At 48.9% G+C, this 23,463-nt stretch overlaps 1 protein-coding gene across 2 annotated transcripts in view; it reads left to right on the top strand.

Moving 5' to 3' along the window:
• Positions 1-23,463, top strand: part of DCP2 (decapping mRNA 2) — a 660,306-nt gene that overhangs the window by 622,256 nt on the left and 14,587 nt on the right. Inside the window, exon 10 of one of the 2 annotated variants that reach the window (XM_069625506.1) lies at positions 1,368-1,424. The exons of the other annotated variant lie outside the window; for it this stretch is intronic. Within the exon in view, the coding sequence (XP_069481607.1) occupies positions 1,368-1,424 (57 nt within the window). The remainder of the gene's footprint in view (positions 1-1,367; positions 1,425-23,463) is intronic. 2 annotated transcript variants of the gene reach the window in all.

Raw genomic sequence — 23,463 nt, forward strand, 5'->3', positions numbered from 1 at the left:
GCCAAGACGCGCTGGACCGAACATAAGTACAACATTCGGACAGGTAACCTTAAATCGGCAGTAGCAATGCACTTTATCGAGAGTAGACAACCGATAGCCAACTGAAGTGTGTCATTCTAGAACAGGTCAAACTAGGCCCTAGGGGCGGTGATTTACATAGGAAACTTTTACAGAGGGAGGTGTTGTGGATAGACTTGCTTGACTCCATACACCCAAGAGGCATGAATACAGAAATGGATCTAATGTTTTTGTATAATTGATTGTCACCCAATTGATCGAATGTAATGGATGTACTATCCCTTGTCATTACGCAACAGTTGGGTCCATATAAGCAGTGGTAGGTGGTACATTAATATGTTGTGTCATCACCCATAACACCCTTCTACTGTAAATGTATGCTTTGGACAATTCCGTTATGTCTTTCTAATGTTATTCATGTCCGAGATCCAGACACTTTCCACTTTGCCATCTTCCTAGGGACTTGTTTACTTTCAATTAATCAGGTTAGGGGTTCTTGGGGTACCTGACAGAATATTATTCTGGTAGGATGCTCCTCCCCTTTCCCCATTAATTTTCAGGTGGTATGGATCGTCTATACACGCTCCTCCCACCCCTGGTACCTTTTCTTCATACCACGGGCTCCCTCCAAACACGAAGCAGTCCTGTGCATATCGGTGTCGGGAGACGAGGGTAGTGTTGCCTAGGCAACACACCCTCCAATTGCCCACACCAAGATGGCCGGCGCCGTCTGGAGGACGCTACGCGCATCCGTGGGCGTCCTTGACAACACATTTAATCCCGAAGGTCTGATCGAGCAGCGATCGGGACCCTGGCCTGCGTCTGGCACTTGCCCTTGGCATTAGGTGAGTTAGCGCCCATCTGCAACTCTTTGATCTGGCCCTTTTCTCTCCCTCCATAGAGAGCATAGGGCTAATGTATTCCAGCGGGTTTCACCGCGTGTATGCTATTTAACGTACAGCGTTTGAAGTGGTCTACAGATGAGTCCATGCTGATTTATTACATGGATTTGCCAAATTGATGCAGAGTTGCACAACTCTTGGATCCTGCCCTCCCCACCCCCCACCCCCCCATAGAGAACATAGAGCTAATGTATTTTAGCGGGTTTTCACAGCGTGTATGCTATGTAGAGTGTAGCATTTGAAGTGGTGTACAGAAGAGTAAATACTGATTTATTACATGGATTTGACCAGTTGATGCGTAGTTACGGTCCTAGAGTATGGGATAGCTCCCTTGCAGCCCATAGTACATATACTATTGGGCACACGTATCCCCAGTGGAATTTTCTGCTTAATGTACGTGGACTACTGAGTAGTCTGACTTATTTCATGTTGTTTCCCACATTTCAGAGCAGTTTTGTCAACATCCCTGCAGACCAAATTCCCTCCTCACCGACTACCAGTCGCGTAAGTGCTGTTTAATTCACTAAGTTCCATTGTATACATATATATGCATTAATATCCTATCCTCTGGTTTTTTAAGAGGAGTTATACCTCTCATTGGGTAATTTCCGGTATTTTGCAGGTCTAGTGAGTGACCTGGAGTCACTAGGAAATGGCAATGAGGTCCGTTTCAAATCTGGCCTTCTATTTAACGATATCTATCGTTAAGCATTTATATTAGAGATACACACTGATGTACATTGTTTTACATTACCTTGTAGATATACTACTGAAACACGTTGTATCAAGCCTAGGAAGTTGAGTACGCTCAAGCCCTGAAGAAGGATTCTGTTATTATCCGAAACGCGTCGGCAAGCTCTTGTAAACATCATTTGAGTGTATTGGGGAATACAACCATATGTGATTGAATTCATGTACCAACAATTTCCAAAAGTATAGAAGTGTACATGTGAATGCAACATTACTGTTCTTTTATTTTATTTGGACAGAACCACTTATTGTGATGCAACATACTTTATTTTGAGTGCTTAATTTCAACCTTTGTTTTTTGCTCTATGAAAAAATTCGTAGAGGGCAACATGCTTCTTTAATTGTATTTAAATAGATTTTTTCTTAGGAAATACAGACTCTTATGTGTTTTTGTTTACTTTTCTGGTTTCAAAGCATATATAAAATCTATTGTATGTAACCAGTCTTTTGTGTGTAACCAATCACCCAAGAACTTCCATTGATTATACACTGTACACTATACACTAGTCTATCTCTTTGAATTAAGTTACACTTTTCAAAACAGTGGGGTATTCACCCCTAAGGAATGCACTAAAGGGGGCTCCAGTTAGCAATAACTGGCTTATGGTTCATAAACCAGGGCTGAGTCCATACCGCAGTCCCAGGGCAGGACCGTCTTCAAACCCTGCACTTGCACCTGCATCAAGGGGTTTCAGGACCATGTTGCACAGAGGCCTGACGGGGTCTCCCGGCGACCACAGGAGAAAACAGAGGTCTTTGCACTGTTTTATCCGCTCACCCCTCTTCCGCACCCCCTCCTCCGCTCCCGCCTCAGGTGGCAAGAAGCAATGACGTGACGTTCAGGCAACACAGCTCGCCTGTAGGGGGCCGGCTGGTTCTCTTTCGGGAGAGCTGGAACTGTTGTTTCAAGAGTCCTTGGATCCTTTCTATAGTGTCCACGGGCTTCAGTCTTCCTCTTCCTTTTACTCTACCCTTCTTTCCTCCTCTGCTTCAGATAAGGTCCGTGGCCCTTTTACGGGCGATCCTCTCTCTTTTGGAGATGCAGGTGGTCGAGCCGGTTCCTCAGTCAGACAGGGGCTCCGGCTACTACTCCAGGTTTTTTGAGGTACCCAAGAACGACCAGGCTGGCCTGAGCTTTGTCCTGGACCTGTCATTTCACAACCTGTCTTTACTGCTTGAACGCTTCAAGATGATTACTCCCGCACACACAGCAGAGTCTCTATGTGCAGGGGACTGGATGTGTTCCCTTGACCTCAAGGATGCGTATCTTCTTGTCCCCATCTACCAATCGCATTGGATATGTCTGTGGTTCATAATAATGTTGTCCCATTTCCAGTACAAGGTGTTGCCTTTTGGCCTCATTTTCGCTCCTTGTGTGCTCATGAAGTTGATGAATGCGGTAGATGGTCTCCTCCTCCTGGAGGGCCTTCACTTACACCCTTATCCAGACGACTGGCTGGTCATGGTCAGCTTGCCCATGGGGGCGGTGCACTCCTGCCAACGGCTGGCGGACATTCTTCACCAGCTAGGCTTTTCACTCAAACTGCGGAAGTCACTGCAGACTCCCGCCCAGGATGTAGTGTTCCTTGTAGTGCATTGGGACACGGCTGTGCAGCGGTTGTTCCCCCATGCCCGAGAGGCTCCTCTTCCTCCGCAAGGTGATGGGGCACTTTCTGGACAGCTCAACCACCTTGGCATGGTGGTTCCAGCACCTTCTGGGGCTGATGGCATCTTGCATAATCATGGTCCAGCATGTCAGCCTCAAGATGAGGTGCCTCCAGCTCCACCTGGTGGCCAATTGGGACCAGGAAATGGGGTCCCAGTCGGACACAATCCCAATTTCCCCTGCCCCCCTGAACTTTTGGTGGTGGCTGATGGACTGCAATGTGGAAGTGGGAGCACCCTTTACCCGGCCGGAGCCCACTCTGGTGGTGACAAAGGATTCCTTGCTTTCGAGCTGGGGGGTGGAGGGCACTCTAGAGGGCTACTCCATTCACAGCGCATGGTTCAGGGCGGAAGCCCTCGTGCATATCAATCTGCTCGAACTCAGGGCAGTGGGCCTGGCCCTCAAGGCTTTTCTGCCTCGCATCAGGGACACAGCGGTTTTGGTCAGGACAACTCCACAACATTGTTTTATCTGAACAAGCAGGGTGGCACCTGTTCCCCTCCCTGCGCCCCCGCCCCATTTTCCCCCTTCTGTGCATGGAGGCGATGGCAATCTGGGAATGGGCCCTTACGGAAGGGATCTGAATTTCCTTGGTCCATCTTCTGGGGGACAGCAATGCGGAAGCGGACCAGTTCAGCACTTGGGGTTCAACACCTACGAGTGGGAGTTACACATCAACTCCTTGTGGCCCCTGTTCCAGAGATTGCGGTTTCTGGATATGGACTTATTGGCATCTCCTCTGAATTCCAAGTGCCCCAGATTGTATCCTGGGCGGGAAGGGGTCAGGGACTCTGGGTGACGTGTTCCAGCTCTGCTGGCACAGCCGCAGATGCTATGAGTTTCCTCCTTCAACTTTGCTCCAGCAGACCCTCTGCAAGTTCCAGGTGTCAGCAGGCTGCAGCCTCATCCTGATTGTCCTGCACTGGCAGTCAAGGTTGTGGTTGTCGGATCTGCTGCAGTTGTGCTCCCAGGGACCGGTCCATCTCCCGGTCATCAGCAGGGTGGGGCAGTGGAGCTCCCGGTACTGGCCAGGCTGGCCCTAGCGGCCTAGTTCCTGACCAGCTGAGACTTCTCCATGCTCCATTCTCTGTAGACACCTGGGACATCATTCAGGAGGTCAGAAGGCTGTCTATGTGAGCTCAGTACAAGAGTAAGTGGACAAGATTTTGCCACTGCTCTCACAGTAAGGGGCTAGACCCCCTGACCTGCTCCCTGGTTGACGTACTGGCTTTGTCAGCACATTTGGCTCGTTCAGGCCGACGCCTGCCACACCTATTTGGCGCCCAGAGCCCAATTAGGTGGTTAATGCCCACCTCAAGGGGTTGTCCGGGCTCTTTCCTCCAGTACACAGGCCTCATCCTGTCTGGGACCTTAATGTGGTGCTTATGGCGTTGCAGCGCAATCCCTTTGAGCCGATGGCATCAGCAGACTTCAGGCTGGTGACACTGAAGACAGTATTGTTGGTTGCGCTCACCTCGGCGCGCAGGGTCAGCGAGCTGCAGGCTCTCATCATGCAAGCACTTCACCACATTTCATAACGACACAGTCTGCTTGCATACTCATCCAAACTTATTGCACAAGGTGGTCACTTCATTCCATTGAATCGGGAGATCTGCCTGCCGGCTTTCTTCCCGAACCCGCTGTCGGATGCCTAAAGGGCTTTGTATTCCTTGGACCTGAAGAGAGTCCTCAGGTTCTACCTCTCTCAGACGAAATTCTTCAGGAAGTCTACAGCATTGTACAGCACGTTTGGGAGCACGTCTCCAGGCTCCCAGGCTTCCAAAGCTTCTATCGACTGTTGGATGGTCCAGGCCATTTCAGAGGTGTATACAGCCATGGGCAAACTACGGTCGGGGCTAAGGCCACAGCTGTTGCTTTTCAGATACCTGCTTCTTGGATACCATAAGCATGGCGGCTAATTGGGCCACTCGTCTGCGTTCTGTAAGCACTATTCTCTGGATACCAGCTACAGGCGAGATGCAGAGTTCTGAAGAACCTTTTTGCTTCGTCCTAGTGAGGCAGGTTGTCACAGCTCCACCTTATGGTCTTGTTCGGTGGAATCGCCCACAAGGATGGAGGAAAGGGGACTGAGTGTATGAGTAATTAAAGCTGCTCACTGTAGTGACTAGAGTACTCGTAGTCCTTAGTCCCCTTTTCCTCCATGCGTCCCACCCACCTTCCCCCCGCTTGTATGCCAGGGGCTACTGTATTCAGTATAGCTGGGTATTCTAGCGTCTGATGTGTTAAAAAGGGGATGGAGGTGCTGGAGGGCAGGGCCTCGGGGGGACGGGCGGGCGTCCCATGCCTGTGGCTGCGCCCTTGCACGCTATACTAAATTTAATGGGGAAGCTACATTTCGTTCACTGCCAAAGGTTCCGGTACCGTCGCCATGTTGGAAGACACACACAAGGATGGAGGAAAGGGCACTAAGGACTAAGAGTACTCTCGTCGCTACGGTGAGTAACTTTCATTTTGATTAAATAATGGGTGAAACAAACACCCATCTTTCCCTAGCCTAACAAGGGCTTCCCTACATGACAAACTAAGGCTAAATGAAAATGACCTAGTGTCCAAATGTATCTATACCTCACACTAATACATAAACAAATTTCATTAAAAAAAATATTCAAACATAAGTTATAAACAGGAATCCTTGTGACCAGGGTTGGATGCCCTTCCCCTGGATCGGTTCAGGATGTTTTAAACCAAAGTTCAATTTCAGGAAAGTTCTTTTCACTTGGCAAAGTGAGTATTTCGGTTCCAAAAGGTTTTTCACACTGAAAAACAAATATTTAAAGTTTCCATAACCTTCGCTTGGCAAACCTAAAACACCATCTCCTTGCATCTCGAGTCAAAAGTCAGGCTAAATGTTATTTTCACTGAAGATCAATCATATCATACATCTTCATAAGCAACACCTTAGTCAGGATGTTTATAGAACGGTTAATCAAACCCAAAAGTTTATCAAAACATGATATTAGAATTGCCACTTCTTTTCCACCACAACCTTATACCACATTCATAATACTTAGTTATCTTCTTCCTGGTCCACTCGCCTGCCAGGACTAACTATTTGTCCCTTTCCTGGTTTACTCACTTGCCAGGATAATAACTCCTACTACAACTTGTACTCTGTTGTAAGGTTTGCTCCAAACTCTCTCCACACTTAAATCCTCAAAGGAGAGAGTTGAATCAGCAACTACTTCTAGGTTTAGTCTCTTGAATTTCAACACAGTTAGCTCACAGCTTCTTTTACAAGTATACTGCACCAAAGGACAATGATTCTCACATTGATTGGTTTGCCATAGGCAATGCAGGTTAAATTTCTCTCCCCCTTGATCCCTTTTCCAAGGAGGGTGTTTGGCATGCAGTCTCTGCTTTCTATTTACACAGCTTATTGTCTCCTGGCAATATAATGTACAACTTTCTCCCACGGGATATCTTGCTCTGGGACTGTTCGATTCAAATTGCCTTGGTGTCACTTTCAGCTTTCTTTTACTTTGGCAATGAGGGTTACAATGTCCCTTTATTGAATATCCCTCTTTATCAAAGTTTTGTCCCCATTGGTCTACTTTTGCCCCTCTTCGGCTTTGGCAATGCGGGTTACAATCATCCCTTGTTAGATATCTTAGGCAAGTTGTATCCACTTTGCTTGAATATTGCTTCTTCTTGGCTTTGTCCTCGTTTGTGGGTTACAATATTCTCCTATTTGAGTTATCTTAATAGGAGAGTTGTACCTAATTTGCTTTAATCTAAATGTTTGGCATTCAAAATGTGCACTACTCCAGTCTCCTTCGGTGTGCCCTGAGGCTACCTGTATCAAGCCAACTCACTGGTATATCCTGGCGTCTGACTTGCCGATTCTGCTTCTTTGTTTGTCGGGCCGCCCCCAGCGTTTGACAGCTCCGTTCAGTCTGCCGCAGCTCATGTTTGCTGTCAATGCTGCTTTCCCAGCTCCTTACTCTCTCCTGTGGAACCCTTACAGCGGGGCGGGATACTTGACATAGAGAGCTTCTCTCTCCCTCGGGACAGCTGGCCTCACTACCGCTTCCTGCTGCGAGTCCTCTGCATACCACAGGAATAACAACCTCAAACACTGTTTCTGCACGGTGACCCGCTGTCAGCACAGCAGGACCCCAATTTCTGCTTCTTTCTGCTCCTGCCCCTGGGCCCGCACCTGAAAGGCCTTTAAAAGTGTAAAGGTCCCGCTCAGGTGTGGCTCACAACAACCACTAAACCGCTCCTTACAATTTGGAAACTCTGGACCCCTCTTCCTCGTCTCAGTACCAAGAGCATTATGGGACTTCAACTCCATAATGTTTGTTTTTCATTATTTAATCCACTGTGTTTAAGGGATGTACATGATGTATGTTTAGGGGAAGATTTGAAAGGAAGGCACTAGTTTTCTCTTGGGTCCATAACCTGAACACATTGTAGAATGATCAGTACTAAAAGCAGTAGCATTAACTCCCTGACTCTTTTATATACATAATTCTCAGGTTTAAAAAAAAAAGGTTCTCATACTTGGTACATTGGGAAAGTCTGAGAGGGCAAGTCCTTACTGTGACATGTCATTAATTTTTCAGGCACTATGGAACCCCATCTTCAGAAAAGGAGGAATACAGCATCTTTCCTGACAGTCCCCACATTTCCTTGACAGCCTTCTCCCATGTGATCATCCCACCTAACATCACCCCCTGGGTTAGAATCAGGTAGCGGCTGCCTTTCTCTGGCCACATGGGAGAAGACTTTAGGCTGGTATTCTGTGATGAGACTGCAAGATTCATCACATAACCCTACATCAGAGTTGTGACTTGTTGCTCAGACCAGGTTACCCACAGCTAAGAGAGGTTTGGCTTCCCTTTCTTGTCTGGTGTTTTTGCCTTAAACCTAGGGGTAGTTGTTGTAGCATCCTCGACAGAAGGTCGATAAAGAAAATGAGGAGGAAGGGTTTCTCTTTTTCTAGTGCTTGAACACTAGAATGGCTCTAGACCCTCACTTCATACCCAATATATGTGCTGTGGCTGCCCCAGCCCACCAACAGGCTCTGCGCCATTCAAATGGGCAGTGCCTGTCCAATCATGGAAACAAGAGGATGGCATCCTGCCACATGTATTTGTCGCTTTACATGTATTTTCTATAAAGAATACCTATTTTTTCATGCTTTATATTGTTGCTGAAAGATCGGTTTTGTGCTAAGCTTTAACTCAATTAAAAGATTGAACTCAATTACTGTTGTCTGCTCTTCTCATAGCTTTTTATTATTTAGCTAGTGTAGAGATGCAGTTGTGCCCCAAAGTATTCCTTTTTTATTTATTTTTTTAAATGAAGAGGGTTATCTTTGGGTGTTCAGTAAGTTCTGCATTCTTATTATGCTCTTTTTTATGTAATTTGTAAAACAAAACATATTAAATACATATAGTGGAAAACAAATGCAAAGATGTACATAAATACAATAGACAGTGTAACACATTCCAGTGCACCTTCTTAGCATATACATTCAGACAATATAGTTGAAGGCACTTCAGTGCTAAACACAGAAACATTTACATTCAAAGATTTGCGTTCGTATATCCTTCTTTTTGCTTTTTTGTAATTTTAGGAACACTAGATGGTCAGGATTAACAGGTGGCAGGGGTGGGGGTGACCTAGTCATCGGTCTATGTCTAGATGTAGATCAACTGTAATTGATTGTGCGGGGGACTGTTCCGATACTCAAGGTGTTCCGTCCTGTGATGTTTCGGCAAGTTGGTCAAGTAGCCTTCATCATGGGCCTAGACAGGGTCTCTCTGGTCTGAGTCATTCTTTGTGACGTCTTCCTGGGGTGGGGAAGCAGAGGATCCTGAGTCTATTATGGTAAAATGGCCCCTAGCAGCTACTCCTATCCTGAGGTGCTGTGCTCCCTCAATGTTGTAAATGACATGGGCGCTGGAGCGGGTTCCGGTGAGATCAGCAGGACTGACAAATGATGGCAGTAGCCTTAATTTAGTAAGGTTGGTTGCATCCACAGTAGTTGGAAAGGTTATTCATTTGCTGGTCGTGCAGATGGACGGAGATTGAAATCTCTCGGAGCACGGCGGTCCCTGGTGGGTATCTGGACCCTGCGTGTCAGATCCTGCACTGCGTTCTAGCAGGCAGCAAGTGAGGTAGTCACTGCGTACTGGGGAGCGCCTGCAATCATGGACAGTCAGCGGCCCCACATCTGCCCAGCAACCGACCTCTTCTGGGTGAGATGGGGATTGTATTTAGGCAGTCACAATCCAGACAGGCGGCTTGTGCTAGGAGTGAGAGGAATCCCTGGTGTGACATTGGGGAGAAAGCGGAGAAGGTTTGCTTTGGGGAAGGGGACGGAAAGCGGGAGTGTGCATAATTGCTATTTCAGTGACAATAGCACGATCAATAGCAATGTTATGAAAATGTTCGGATAAGGCTTTGCATAGGGATAAGGATTGGGAGTTGAGTGGGGGAGGGGTTGCGAGAGCTCAAGATTCTGTTTTTTGGTCTTTCTAATTTCTGACCTGTAGGCCCCTGTTAGTCTTGCCATGGAGGTTTTACTTAGTGGGGGGTCAGGTTGGTTCTCCAAGTCCGTTTCAGACCGTGCTTGAGGGTTTTGAGAGATTAGAGGTGGGTGGTGTACCATTTGGGGGTGGCACCTGATCTCGGAGGCCCTTTTAGTTGGAGTGAGGGTGTGAGAGTGCTAGAGAGCCATGGATCGAAAGGTTTGATGAGTGGAGGGCATTCCTGGAGAGGCACCGTATTGTGAGTGAGTTGAAGAGAGACATGGCTAGGTCCAGGGTGGTGATGACTTTGAGTGAGGATGTAGAGTTTGGTGGAGGCCAGATGTGGTTCTGGGAGAGTGGCCTGGTGGTGAAGATGGTAAGGAGAAGATTGCTGCGTGATCTGTCCACATTAGAGGCCATGGAGGCAGAGTGGATATTATGTGTGTGGTGTTGAACACTGCATCAAGAGTGTGGCCTGCCGTATGGGAAATTAGTTATGTCAGGTTGAGAGCTTCTAAGTTATCTTTGAGAGAGGGTCATGTGGTTTGAGGGGGAGGCAAACCAGATGTTGAAATCTCCAAGTATATTGAGTGCTGGATGTTGGTTGAAGGTAGTTGAGTGTCTACAAAGTTTTTGTTGTAGCTAGGGGGTCTGTATATTAGTAGAAAGCTGTGGGAGGTAGCGGGTGAGCGTTGGAATTTTACAACTATGGATTTATAATCTGTGCTGCTGGCTAAGGTTTCCTTGAGAATGACTTGAATATGGTGTTTGTGTAGGATGGCTAGTTCTCCACCTGTTCTGGGTCTGTTCTGAACGATCAGGTTGTATCCTAGTGGGGGAAGGCCTTGTGTACAATGGGTTCATAGTTGTCAGCAAACCAGGTCTCTGTGATGAAGAGGATGTCTGGGTTTTTGTATGATATATGGTCAAAGATGTTAAAAAAAAAAAGGTTTTAGAGACCGACCTGACTTTGATGAGAATGCAAGGAATCAGGTTGGATAGGGGACCGGGGGGGGTGTTCCTGGTAGCCCAGGGAGTCGTGGTGTGTGTTGTCAGAGATGAAGGGTGTGCTGGAAGGCTTGAGCTTGCACAGGTTGTGGGGGGATTGTTGGAGAGGGAGTGGATGTGGGAGTGGTGGAAGCAGGGTGAGGGATGGGGTGGCCAGTGGAGGGCATGGGGGGTGAAGGTGAACAAAAGGGGTGAGGGCATAAAAGGAATAGAGCTAAGACCGGGTTGGGAGAGGGAGTGGAGGTGGGAGTGGTGGAAGCAGGGTGAGGGATAGGGTGGCCAGTGGAGGGCATGGGGGGTGAAGGTGGACAAAAGGGGTGTGGGGATAAGGGGAAATAGAGCTAAAACCGGGTTGGGAGCAGGACGGGAGGTTTGGGCGCTGTACTTTGGCAGCAAGGCTTGGGATCTGGAGTGAAGCAAGGGTGATGCTGGGTGAGGTTTGAGGGGGTTGAGGCCTGGTTCTTTTCTTGTCTTTCGTGCGGCCTATGGGGTGTTGGTGAGCAGGGGGGGCTGTTGAGGTCGGGGTTTTGGCCAGGGCTGCCCTTGCTGCACTTACCAAAGGGAAGTGTGAGTTGGATGGGTGAGGGAAAGGTAGTTTGGGGGAGGTGAGACATGGGAGCAGAGACAAAATGGTAGCGGGGGTTGGCGGGGATGGGTAGGTGAGAGGTGAGAAATGCTCAGGGGGGTCGATGTTTTCAACAGTAGCCTGCCAGTGTGCGGCTCTGGCTTGGGAAGAGTAAGATCTGTGTTGAGGTTGGGAGGGAAGGGGTGGTTGGACATGGGCGGGTGGAGCGTAGTGTTGGAGGGGTGTGCAAGGGGCTGCGTGTGAGGGAGGGGGCAGTTGGGCTGTGAGAGGAAGAGGGTGGGGGATGGTTGGAGCAGGCATCAGTAGGCTTACTGGCACACCAGCGTGCAGCTCTGATTTGGGGTGTGAGGGATGGTGTCTATCTTGTGGGTAGGATGCACCCATAATTCAGAGTTCACCCAGTTCGTAGGATGCAACTGGAAAAACAAAGGGGTGGGGGGTTGGGGGAGACAACTAGATCCAAACAGCAAAACTGATCAGCTACACCTGGAGTTTCAAGGACCAGAGAGAGAGCGTGCCCATAGGTTCAAGAGAAACACAGCCGAGCGGATGTACCCAGATTTGATAGAACACAGCAGGGAAATGCACCCAGAATTAAGAGAACACAGCAGTGGAAACGCGCCTAGGTTCAAGATAACCCAGGAGAGACAACACACCTAGGCCTAACAGAGCACAGTAGTGGAAACGCACCAGTGGAGATGCGCCTAGATTCAAGCGGCACAGCAGGCAAAAAGTACCCAGACTAAAGACAACACAGCAACAAAAATGTGCCTAGACTTAATATAATACAGCAGTGGAAACGCACCTAGTTTTAAGGGAACACAGATGGCAACGTGCACCTAGATTGCAGCAGTGGAGATGCATCTAGATTCAAGAGGCACAGCAGGGTAGAGTGCCACCTAGATTTAAACAGTAATGAAAATGCTCCTAGATCCAAGAGAGACAGCAGGGTAAATGCCCCTAGAATTGAAGGTATCAAGCGTGAAGAATGCACCTAAGATTTAACATAGTCCACTATGGAAGATGCATCTGATGGGAGAAGTAACTAGATTCAAGACAAAGCAGTAAAGGGAGAGATGCCTAGATTTGAGACACCGCAGGAATGGGCGAAACACCTACAAATTGAGACAAAGCAGTACATGGAGAACACATTTGAGACACCAGTAATTGGAGAAACACCTACATTTGAGACACAGCAGTGATCAGAAAGCTAATTACTAGCTGACTAACATGGATGGGCTATGTTATAGTAGGTAATAAGACGGGTTGGGCTTTACTGCAGTACAGTAATGGCTGTACTCCCAACCCAGGATACACCTCATCATTTGCTGCTGGTTGACTGCGGCAGTCTACCCAGGCGTACATGGGCAAACATGGACTTGAGCTGCTTCTTCGAGAGCTGCCTTTTGTCTTTGCCTTGTGGCCCTTTGGCGAGGGCTGCCCGGGCAGGGTGCTGCCCTGGATGGTCATTCTAACTTGCACATCCAATCGGGTCGAGAAGGCAGGCTTGTGGATAGGAGACTAGACAGCAAAGCAGAAAGCAGGTGGGAGAAGCGCTCGGAGCACCGAAAATTGAAATGGCACAAAACCAGCAAAATATGCTTTCAGTGGGTTGGGGCAGCCGATTGGGGGCAAGTGCTCGGCTGCAAATTCAGAGCTAAAGCGGTGTGCAGGGGCAGGGTGGTATGGCTAGTATCTTGCTGTTGTGAGGTTGGTACAGCCAATCAGGTCGGGAAGGCAGGATTGTGGGCACGATTCTATGTAGCAAAACCAGAAGCGGCTGGGAGAAGCGTTTGGAGTGTCTGAATTAAATAAATGGCTCAAAACCTTCAGAATATGCTCTCTGGGAAGGGGTGGGGGGTGAATATTAGGGGCAGGTGCTTACCTGCAAGACGAGCTAAAGTGGTGCACAGGAGAATTGTGATGTGGCTAATATCTCGCTGTAGCGAGGTTGAAACGGCTAATCTGGTCCGGAAGGCAGGCTTGTGGGCAGGAGACTACGCAGCAAAGCAAGAAGCGGGCGGAAGGGCTGTCGGGAGAAGCGCTTGGAGCATCTACATTAAAAAAAAGTGCACAAAACCAGCAAAATATGCTCTCAGTGGGGGCAAGTGCTCTGCTGCAACACCGGAGCTAAAGCAGTGTGCAGGGGCATGCAGTGGTGGAAATGGAAAAAATCTGGTGGGGGATCCCACAAGGCCCGAGATGGGGGCGGAGTTTTGGGGGTGGGAAGTGTCTGAGGAGACAGGGTTTAGAGGGGCGGAGCTGGCAGGTGACCTCAGATCAAAGGAAATGTCCAAAATAATAGTTTAAAACAGCAATTTCTTTCATGCTACTTTTTTTTCAAGCTATATATCAATTCCACTTTAAACCACTTCCATGGTGCTGGTGCACCCAAAATATGATATTACCACTCCCCACAAACCCCACCGCCACCCCCGCACCCTCCCACGCACAATACAAACCCCAAAATACATGTGCCTGCTAGGGTGTCCAATTGTCCCGGATTTCGTGGGATTGTCACGCAATTAGGGACTCTGTCCTGCAGTTTGCAGAGTGGCTGTGCGGGACGCAGTTTCGTAGGGACAACCTGCCTCCAGCACAGCCACTCTGCAAACTGAAGTGGCCATGTACACAGCAAGGCCCTGCCACCTGCTGCTTTGTTTCTCTGGGTGGCTCCACAGCCCTGGCTCCTTTTGAGCCTCCAGGTCAAGCTGTAATGCTCTGACTCCTGGCTTCATTCAAATGCTAATGCTGTGTTCCTGGGGTCGTGATGGTCATGTTTGCAGTTAAAAAAGTGACCATCACCTCCCAAGGACAACCATTTGCATTTCAATTAACCCAGGAATTACGAGCCATTACAAATATTTACATTAAAAAAGGGCCGGGTCAAATGTGAATGACGTGATGTCATCACTGCCTTGTGGGAAAGTGTCCCACAAAAGACTATCAAAGAGTTGGCCACCCTAGTACCTGCTGTTTAGGGAAACGTTCAGTGCAGTGCACTAAAAGTGCAAGTTTGAACTTCATCCTACACTATTTTAAAATGAAACCGTTCTGGAGCGGTTTCATTTAAAATAAAAGCATAGGAACCCTGAATTTTGCATTCAAAGCAATGCCCTGTGCGAGCACTGAGCACAAAGTAATCTACTCTGTGTGCACTGTCCTCGCACAGGGCAGAGTAGATCTGCCGGGCCCACGAGGGTGGGGGCTGTGCTGCTCGGAGCAGACTGCTCCGAGCAGCACAGCCCCCACCTTCGCGGGCCCGGCTCTGGTGCCTGCTGTGGTGTCACGTGCCCTTACGCAGAGGGTCACGTGACACGGGAGAAATAAAGGAATCACCGGAACTGGCGTGCGAGCGCCAGTCCGGGTTTAAGCACCGCACGAGCGAGTCGTGTCATTCTTCGCGCTGCGGCCTTTCCCGCGCAGCGCACCCAACAGGCCCGCCCGCGCTCACTGCCTGAGGCCGGGCACAAGGGCAAACATCACACTGGCGACGAAGCCGACTACGAACCCGACGCGGACCCGCGCCTACTCCTCAAGCGGAGCCGCGCCCCAACGCCTGCAACGGCGCACCGCCTCCGACACAACCACACGCCGTGGACATCACGCGGCCGTGTATAACGTTGCACATAAGTTGGTTGAAGCCCTGCAATTGCTAATGACAAGGGCTCCCACACGCAGCAAGGAAAGGCCACTCAACGCTCCTCCTGCACCTCCGAGGAAAGTCTGGCGGACCAGAGCAGGTACTGCGAAGCTGCGTACATGCCAGTTACATTAGCCCCTGCGACTTTTAAGTGACACCTTGAACACCGCCACCCAAGGCCTACGCCCCAACGCCAGGGAAGCCACGCAGAGTACCAACATGTCCAGCCCAAGCACCAGCCCTGTGAGGACCAGCATGAGCTCATCCTCCAGGAGGAGCCTCTCCAATGAACATCCCGACCCATCACAGACGACATTCATGCCGCCATTCGACCCATTCACCACGGGTGCGGCCATCAGGTGGGAAATCTGGCTTAAACAGTTTGAGATGCACCTCGAAGCCAGAGACATTACCACGCCGAAGAAGATGCGCACTTTCCTCCTACTCAACATCGGAGCTGCGGCCCTGCGCCTCTTCAACGCCACACCGAACCGCGGTAACGCAGACAACTATGACGCAGCGAGATCAGCACTCACCAACATGTTCAAACCCGATCTCAACCCAGACTACGAACGCTTCCACTTTTGCATGGCGAGGCAGCGGGAGAAAGAGACACTAGACAAATTTCACGCTCGCCTTCGCGAAATGGCAGTAGGCTGTGAGTTCCCGGACGAAGAATTTGCCATCCGTCTCCAGATCATCAACGGAATATCCTCTGAAAAATTGAGAAGAGCCATACTGTCTGAAAGAAACATACGCCTGTCACGCATCCTCGAAATGGCGCGCCTCCGAGAACAGACAGAGGACCAGGTAGCGGTAATGGGAGCGGCAATCCAGAGATTACCACTGGACAACCCTGGACCCGCAGAAGACGTAGCAGCCATCTCCAGACGCCAAAGCAGTCGCACGAAGCAGGATCTGAGGCCCCACCCGTCACAGGGGCGGGACAAGAGCTGTAAGTGGTGCTGAGGCCCGTGGCACAAAGGAGATTCATGTCCCGCGTGGGGATCCACGTGCAGGAAATGCAATCGCCTCAACCATTTTGCCGCAGTCTGCCTGAACCCGCCCGACAAAGACTCTGCCCCGCGTCAGACGCAAGAACGCCAGAAAAAGTTTGCGCCCAGAGAATCCTCCCGCCAACAAGCACGCAAAGGAAAAGCCAGAGCCGTCGACGAATCCCAGAGGTCCCCAGACTCGAGCATCAGCGACGACAGCGACAGCAGCACATCTCCCGAAAGGAGAGACAAAGGAAGACGGAAAAAGGGAAGCAGACAAGTACATCGCATACACTTAATATCTGCAGTAGAACCACACCGGTCACGACAGAGGAAAAGACCGTTGTGCACCGTTCTCTCTAACGGAGAACCACTAAAGGTGGTCATTGACACTGGCGCAACAGTAAACGTTATGCCAGTGGCAGCATTCAACAGACTTCGCCCGAAACCCGACCTTCAACAGAAGAAAGTCAGACTATATGCATACGGATGTAAGAAACCCCTCCCCGTGCGAGGGTCGTTCAAGTCAAACTTTGCCCACGAGAACACCAACTGCCGTGCACGCATATACGTAGTGGACGCCGGCTGCGAGACGCTACTGAGCTGCAAAACAGCAGAGAAGCTAAAGCTAATACACTTCGCGTTCGGCCTCCAACATGACGAACTCAACAACCTACTAAGACGACACAGGAAGCTATTCCAGGGCATCGGGTGCCTCAAGGGGAGAACCATCAAGCTCCATATAGACCCCACCATTGAACCGAAAGCAGTTCGACACAGACGGATCCCATTCCACCTAAGAGGCGCAGTAGAAAAAGAACTGGCCAAGCTCGAAGAAGAAGGGATCATTGAGAAAACATCCGGACCGACTCTGTGGGTCTCACCCATGGTCGTAGCCCAAAAACCCAAACAGCCGAACGCAGTAAGAATATGCATAGATATGAGGCTTCCCAACATAGCAATTGGAAGAGAACGCCATGTGACCCCCACGATCGACAAACTCATCGTAGATCTCACTGGAGCAACAGTCTTCAGTAAACTTGACCTCAGATCAGGCTATCACCAGTTAAGGCTATCCAAGGAGTCGAGATACATTACCACCTTTTCGTCTCACCTCGGCTTGATGAGATACAAACGACTCAACTTTGGAATATCTTCGGCCGCAGAAGTGTTCCAACATGAAATCCGCAAGGTCATCACGGGATTAGAAGGAACCACCAACATCAGCGATGACATCCTCGTACACGCCCCAAACAAAAGTGAGCACCATCGGCGTCTAGCGGCAGTCTTGAAAAGACTCGAAGAAGCAGGCCTGACACTCAACGCAGAGAAGTGCGAATTCAGCAGAAGCGAACTGTTTTTTTGGCTACAAATTCAGCGCGGAAGGCGTATCCCCCGACCCGTCGAAAGTGCGGGACATAAAGGACTCCAAAGCACCACAATCAGCCTCCGAAGTGAGAAGCTTCATGGGGATGGCAACCTACTGCGCACGCTTCATCCCCGACCTCGCAAGCATTGCGAGCCCGCTCAGGGAGCTGTCAAAGAAAGACCAGAAGTGGGAGTGGACCGCAGCCCATCAACAAGCATTTCAACAAATCAAGAACACTCTATCCGCCTCCACCACCATGGCCTTCTTCAACATAGAAAGGCAGACTGAACTCCTCGTCGATGCCAGCCCAGTTGGTCTAGGGGCGGTGTTAACCCAAACGGATAACTAAGGCAAAGTGTTCCCCATCGCATTTGCCAGCAGGGCACTCACAAAACCCGAACAAAACTACGCACACATAGAGAAGGAGGCCTTAGCCATCTTGTGGGGATGCCGCCATTTCAAAGTGTACCTGCTAGGCAAGCAGGCGAAAGTCTTCACAGATCGCAAACCCTTGATCCCGATCTTCCGAGGCTTTGCCCCCACCCGCCTGCACGCATTGAAAAATGGAGGCTGCAGCTACAGCCGTACAACATCGAGGTGGAGTATCGCCCAGGATCGGACAACCCGGCAGACTATCTGTCCCGCCACCCGAGGCCAGCTTCCGACAGCGAACAACACCACGCTGTGGAGACCGACGAGCATGTCTGCCACATAGTTGCCTGCGCAAGGCCGCGAGCCCTAACACTGCAGGAAGTGGTGCGCGAGACAGAGGACGACACCGTCCTACAGCATACAGCCACAGCCATCCATTCCGGGAATTGGAAAAACTATCTCATGTCAATAGCCCAACGCACAACATCGGCGCAGACCAAGCTCAGAGCGCTGTTCGGGATCAGACACGAACTCTCAATAGCCCCGGAAGGAGTTCTGTTAAAAGGGCACCGAATCATACTACCAGAATCTCTGGAGGAGAGAGCTCTCAAGTTAGCCCATAGCGGGCACCAAAGGATCGTAAAGTCAACCGCATACCTTAAATCTAGGATGTGGATGCTGAACATGCAGCAAAGGGTGGTGGAATTAGTAGAATCCTGCGCAGCCTGCCAAGCATCCAGGAGGCCCGAAAACCCTGAACCGATCAGCAGTGTCCCGAGGAGCTCCACACGCTGGGACGCAGTCAGCATGGACCACTGCACCATTGCCGGCGAGGGTTATCTTCTCGTGATAATCGACGAGTTTAGCAGATATCCGGAAGTAGAGCATGTAGCCTCTACCAACGCCGAAACCACCATCCTTGCGCTGGAGAAGATATTTGCTACTCACGGAATTCCGAGGAAAGTAAAAAGCGACAACGGACCTTCTTTCACCAGCCAGGAGCTATGCGAATACTTTAAAGAAGTGAACGTCAAACACCAACGGATCACCCCGAGATGGCCCCAAGCAAATGGAGATGCTGAGCGATTCATGGGGTCGCTCAACAAAGTCATCAGAATTGCCAAAGAACAAGGACACCCGTGGTTGAAGACAGTATATCGGTTTTTGAGAACACACCGACAAACCCCGCACTCAGCCACCGGGATCAGCCCCGCCGCCCTCATGTTCGGGGTACCCATACAAGCAGAACTCCCCATACACTCCCACTGGACAGCCCCAGAACCTGACATCCCAGCAATTGACGCCAGGCGGCCAAGGTGAAACGAACAAGAGAGCATCGCCAGGAGAGCCTGCCACCGAGAACTGACCCCAGGAGACACCGTCATTGTCAAGAACCGTGCACCACCCAAGAAAATGTCCCTCAACTTCGAAGTGCGACCATGGACAGTCAGTACAACCAACCATAGCATGGTTACCGCCACCCGAGGGGGAGAGACCGTGACAAGGAACGTGTCACACTTCAGGAAAGTACCCCCAGAAATGTGGGAAGAACCGTCAACGCCCCCGAGAGGAGACGGAGGAGAAATGCCGGCTACACCCCAAGGACCGACACCACTGGGTGGTCTGGCCACATCAGGAGATCCAGACAGATCATACCTGCCAGACGAGAGAACCGAAGCAGAAGCCACCAAAGACGACATGCCCAAGGAAAGAAACACCCGCTACCGTCTGAGAGAGAAACCCAAACCGTCGTGCCGCCTCCAGGGGTATGTAGTAGACGGACTCTATCGTCAGACACACACGCCAAGATGAACCCCGAAAGCAGCGAATGAAAACAGGTGCATTACGATTATGTAGTTATTTGTAGGTCATACCAGTTTACAATGGTTGTTGTCAATTACCGTATAAATACCTCCAAGTTGGGGAGGAATGTGGTGTCACATGCCCTTACGCAGAGGGTCACGTGACACGGGAGAAATAAAGGAATCACCGGAACTGGCGTGCGAGCGCCAGTCTGGGTTTAAGCACCGCACGAGCGAGTCGTGTCATTCTTCGCGCTGCGGCCTTTCCCGCGCAGCGCACCCAACATGCCCGCCCGCGCTCACTGCCTGAGGCCGGGCACAAGGGCAAACATCACACCTGCATGAAGAACTAGTGAAAGTGCAGGACAGCCTTCCTTAAGGACTGTTCCGGTGTACTGCTGTTGTGGTACGTAGGGGGGCGGAGCCAGAAGAGCGCCAATGGCGGCAATGACCTGCTCCGCCCCCCTACACCATGCCATTGCGGGATTGTTTTTTTTTTTTTCTCTCTCTCCTCGAAACCCAGCTGGAGAGCATGGGTTTGGTGTTTGGGCGGCTGACTCTGGCCAGATCCCGAGATCCGGCTTCACATCTGGTGCCGGATCTCGGATCCGGCGAGAGGCCCAATGACCAGCACTGGGGGCATGGTGATCTGGCTAGTATCTCGCTGTAGCGAGGTTGAAACAGCCAATCAGGTCGGGAAGAAGGGCTTGTGGGCGAGAGACAATGCAGCAATGCAGGAAGCTGGCGGGAGGAGCACTCGGAGCACCTAAATAAAAAACGAATGGCGCAACACCACCAAAAAAAGTGATCACCTGCTACACCAACTGGAGCTACAAATTAATTGGAAACAGTGAATGCAATGCTTCAATGATGGAAGTACCAACTACATAGATGACCAGTCGATTTCAAGAGAGAGCATACAAACCTCTAATCCTCTCCATTTCTTTGGTTTTGCTTTCTACCCACACGCTCTGAAATCTGTTAGCAACTTTATCTTATCAACACTTCATTCTACCACAAAATTGGTGCTAACAGGACATATCCCCAATCACAACAGCCTTGGAAAAAGCCCAAGCAAAAGCAAAACATGTGTTGGCTAAACGTTGATTAGGCAATCAAGTGGCTATGCGAGCCACAGTAAATAAGAGATGATGTTAAGTGTCCATAAGGACCAATCTGCTAACAGACCGACAGTCTTTGTGTATATGACAGGAAGGTCAGCAAGTATAGCAACCATGCTAATGGACAGTCGAGATGCACTTTTCAAAGTATATATGACATTTTGACAAGAGGGCTTACTCAATTACAGGTGTTCAAATAACGAAATTTGAACATGTTTCATTGAAATGAAAACATAAATCGTTTTATGGCTTCCAAATGTTTACTTGCTTTAAGCAAGTATATGCGATTTGGAGTAATCTACTATTGCCATGATGCATTCTTACCAGGAGGACTGTTTTTTATGCATACATTTTAAGAATCTTGAAATGTATAGACTGCACTTTAATTGCTTAGACACGATTAAGTGAATTTAAGGTATTTGCACACTACTCAATATATAAGAAAGTACATTTTATTATAAAAACAGTAAGATTTTAAAATTGTTATTCGAGCAGAGCTCATGAGTTTTAGAGTTCAGTGTTTCACTTAATATGCAATCGGGGGGTTGTATGACTTTTCAGAACTAATCTCAGGCTAGGCTCACACATCAGTAAACCTAGTGAACCTGTGTTGCATCATTAAGAGTTCATACCCCCTTCTCGCTTTTCTGTACTCCTAGTTTATAGTGCCCTTTCCTCCATACACCCCACTCTGATTCTGTCCTTAATGGCGAGCCATTTAGTGGTGCGCCTGACGTTCCAAATGTGCTGGATTCTTGGGATATTTAGCACAGTACTTGGGGCATTATTTCGGAGTGTTTGCATGTTTGCTTGCTCCTAAATAGAGCGCATTGCAATAGTCTAATTTAGACAGAATAAGAGCTCTTGCTAATGTAATGCAACTTTCGGAGGAGAGAAACGGTTTACAAGCGTTGATTAGTTTACATGTATAACTGGTGGCTGAGGAAGTTGCATTCACTTGTTTGTTCAAGTTCAGTGCTGAGTCCAGGTAGAAGCCTAAGGGTTTTACCTCTTTGGCAACTTTGATGTTAATGCCTTCAATGTCGAATGACTTAAAGTGGTTACTAAGTTTAAGTCTGGCTGATGATCCAATGAGCAGGAGCTCTGTCTTATCGTCATTAAGACGGAGACCGTGTGTGGCCGTCCAGGCTTGTATAGTGAGGTAAATGTTGTTAATCCGTGCCGCGTCCATGTCCTAGTCAACTGAAATAGTAATAAGAAACTGGGTGTCCTCTGCATAGTTAGTGTAGGAGACACCCAGATTAGCAAGGTCATCAAACAAAGGCTTGATGAAAATATTGTACATGCTTGGGGAAACACAGGAGCCCCGGGCTACTCCACAAGTTACCGGTACAGGTTCTCCTGATGACATAGGTGATAACACTCTCATGGAGCGATTTATCTAAGAAGGATTGGATCCAAGCAGTGGCTTCAGTCGAGAAATGGGCAGCTAAGGTCAGATGATTACAGAGCACTTTGTGATCCACCAAATCGAAAGCGACGGACAAGTCTAGTAGGAGAAGAAGGGCTAATTCGCCTTTGTCCTTCAGCTCATCCATTTTGGTTTTTCAAGTCAATGAGCGCGGATTCAGTACTGGTCTCGGTCTAAAGCTTGATTGACGGAGTCCTAACAAGTTGTTAGTCTCTAGGTAAGTTTGAATCTGGAGGTATGCTGCCTTGTCTAAAATTTTCAAGAGAAATGGTACCGTTTTTATCGGTCTGTAATTTGTGGGAATGTTAGGGTCTAGATTAGGTTTCTTGAAAAGGGGAAGAACCCATGCAGCTTTGAGATTAGTTGGTACTGTGCATGTGTCGAAGGAGGAGTTAGAGTTGTAATGAAAGGCGCTAGATCCCTGGCTGCCTCTTTGATTATAGATGCTGGGAAAGTGTCTTTTGGGCATCTACACGGTTTAAGTGGAGTCATTATATTCTCCACTTTGTGGATGGAGACCGGGGCAAATTTAAACTGATTAGCCTGTTTTTTTTTTTTCATTTTTTTTTTTTTAAACGTGTGTGTTTCCTGCATCTGTAAGTTGTTGGGTGGGAGGTGTCTTTTTTGGCTTCTATTTTTTTTTTTTGTAACAGATATTTTGTTGCATAGCGCATCTTGGATATTAGTGCACCAAGTTTTGTCTTTGATGCAGGTGTCAGTTGGAGTAGAGGGAGATTCAAGTTCTCTTAGGATAGCAAAGAGTTCACTTGTACTAGAGTTAGCTTAGAAAGGGTATTTTATTTATTTTATTTAAAAACATTTTAGTGATGGCCCTACTCAGGTCTCTAAGCGCCTTTATATGGTTCCAAATTTGAAAAGGTGGGAGTTGAAAAATAAGTTACAAAATGTTTTCAGGAAAGGATTGGAAGATTAGGATAAACGGGTAATGGCAGTGGAGCAGGGTAGCATGTTTTGAGGCTCTTTCTGAAAGTGGTGATGAAGGATGAAGTTTGCATGTGAAGAGGCAGGGCAGGGCGTTCCATGCCCTGGGTGTCCAGTGGGTAAATATTATTATTTTTTTTTTTTTTGCAGAGTGGAATGTGTAGAAGGTGTTGGCTGGCTTGTCTGGTGTTTGTGTGGGTGATGGGTTGGAGTTTGTCATGAAAATAAGATGGAGTTTTCAGGTGGATGGCTTGAACACAATGCAGAGTCCTTTCAAGGTAATTCTCTGGGATATGAGGAGCCAGTGGAGCTGGGCAAGAGTGGGTGTGATGTGTGAATGTTTGGGTAGGTGGAGGA

The sequence above is a fragment of the Ambystoma mexicanum genome, chromosome 6p, assembly GCF_040938575.1.
Source record: "Ambystoma mexicanum isolate Mex_15411 chromosome 6p, UKY_AmexF1_1, whole genome shotgun sequence".
In the NCBI taxonomy this organism is placed as follows: Eukaryota; Metazoa; Chordata; class Amphibia; order Caudata; family Ambystomatidae; genus Ambystoma; species Ambystoma mexicanum.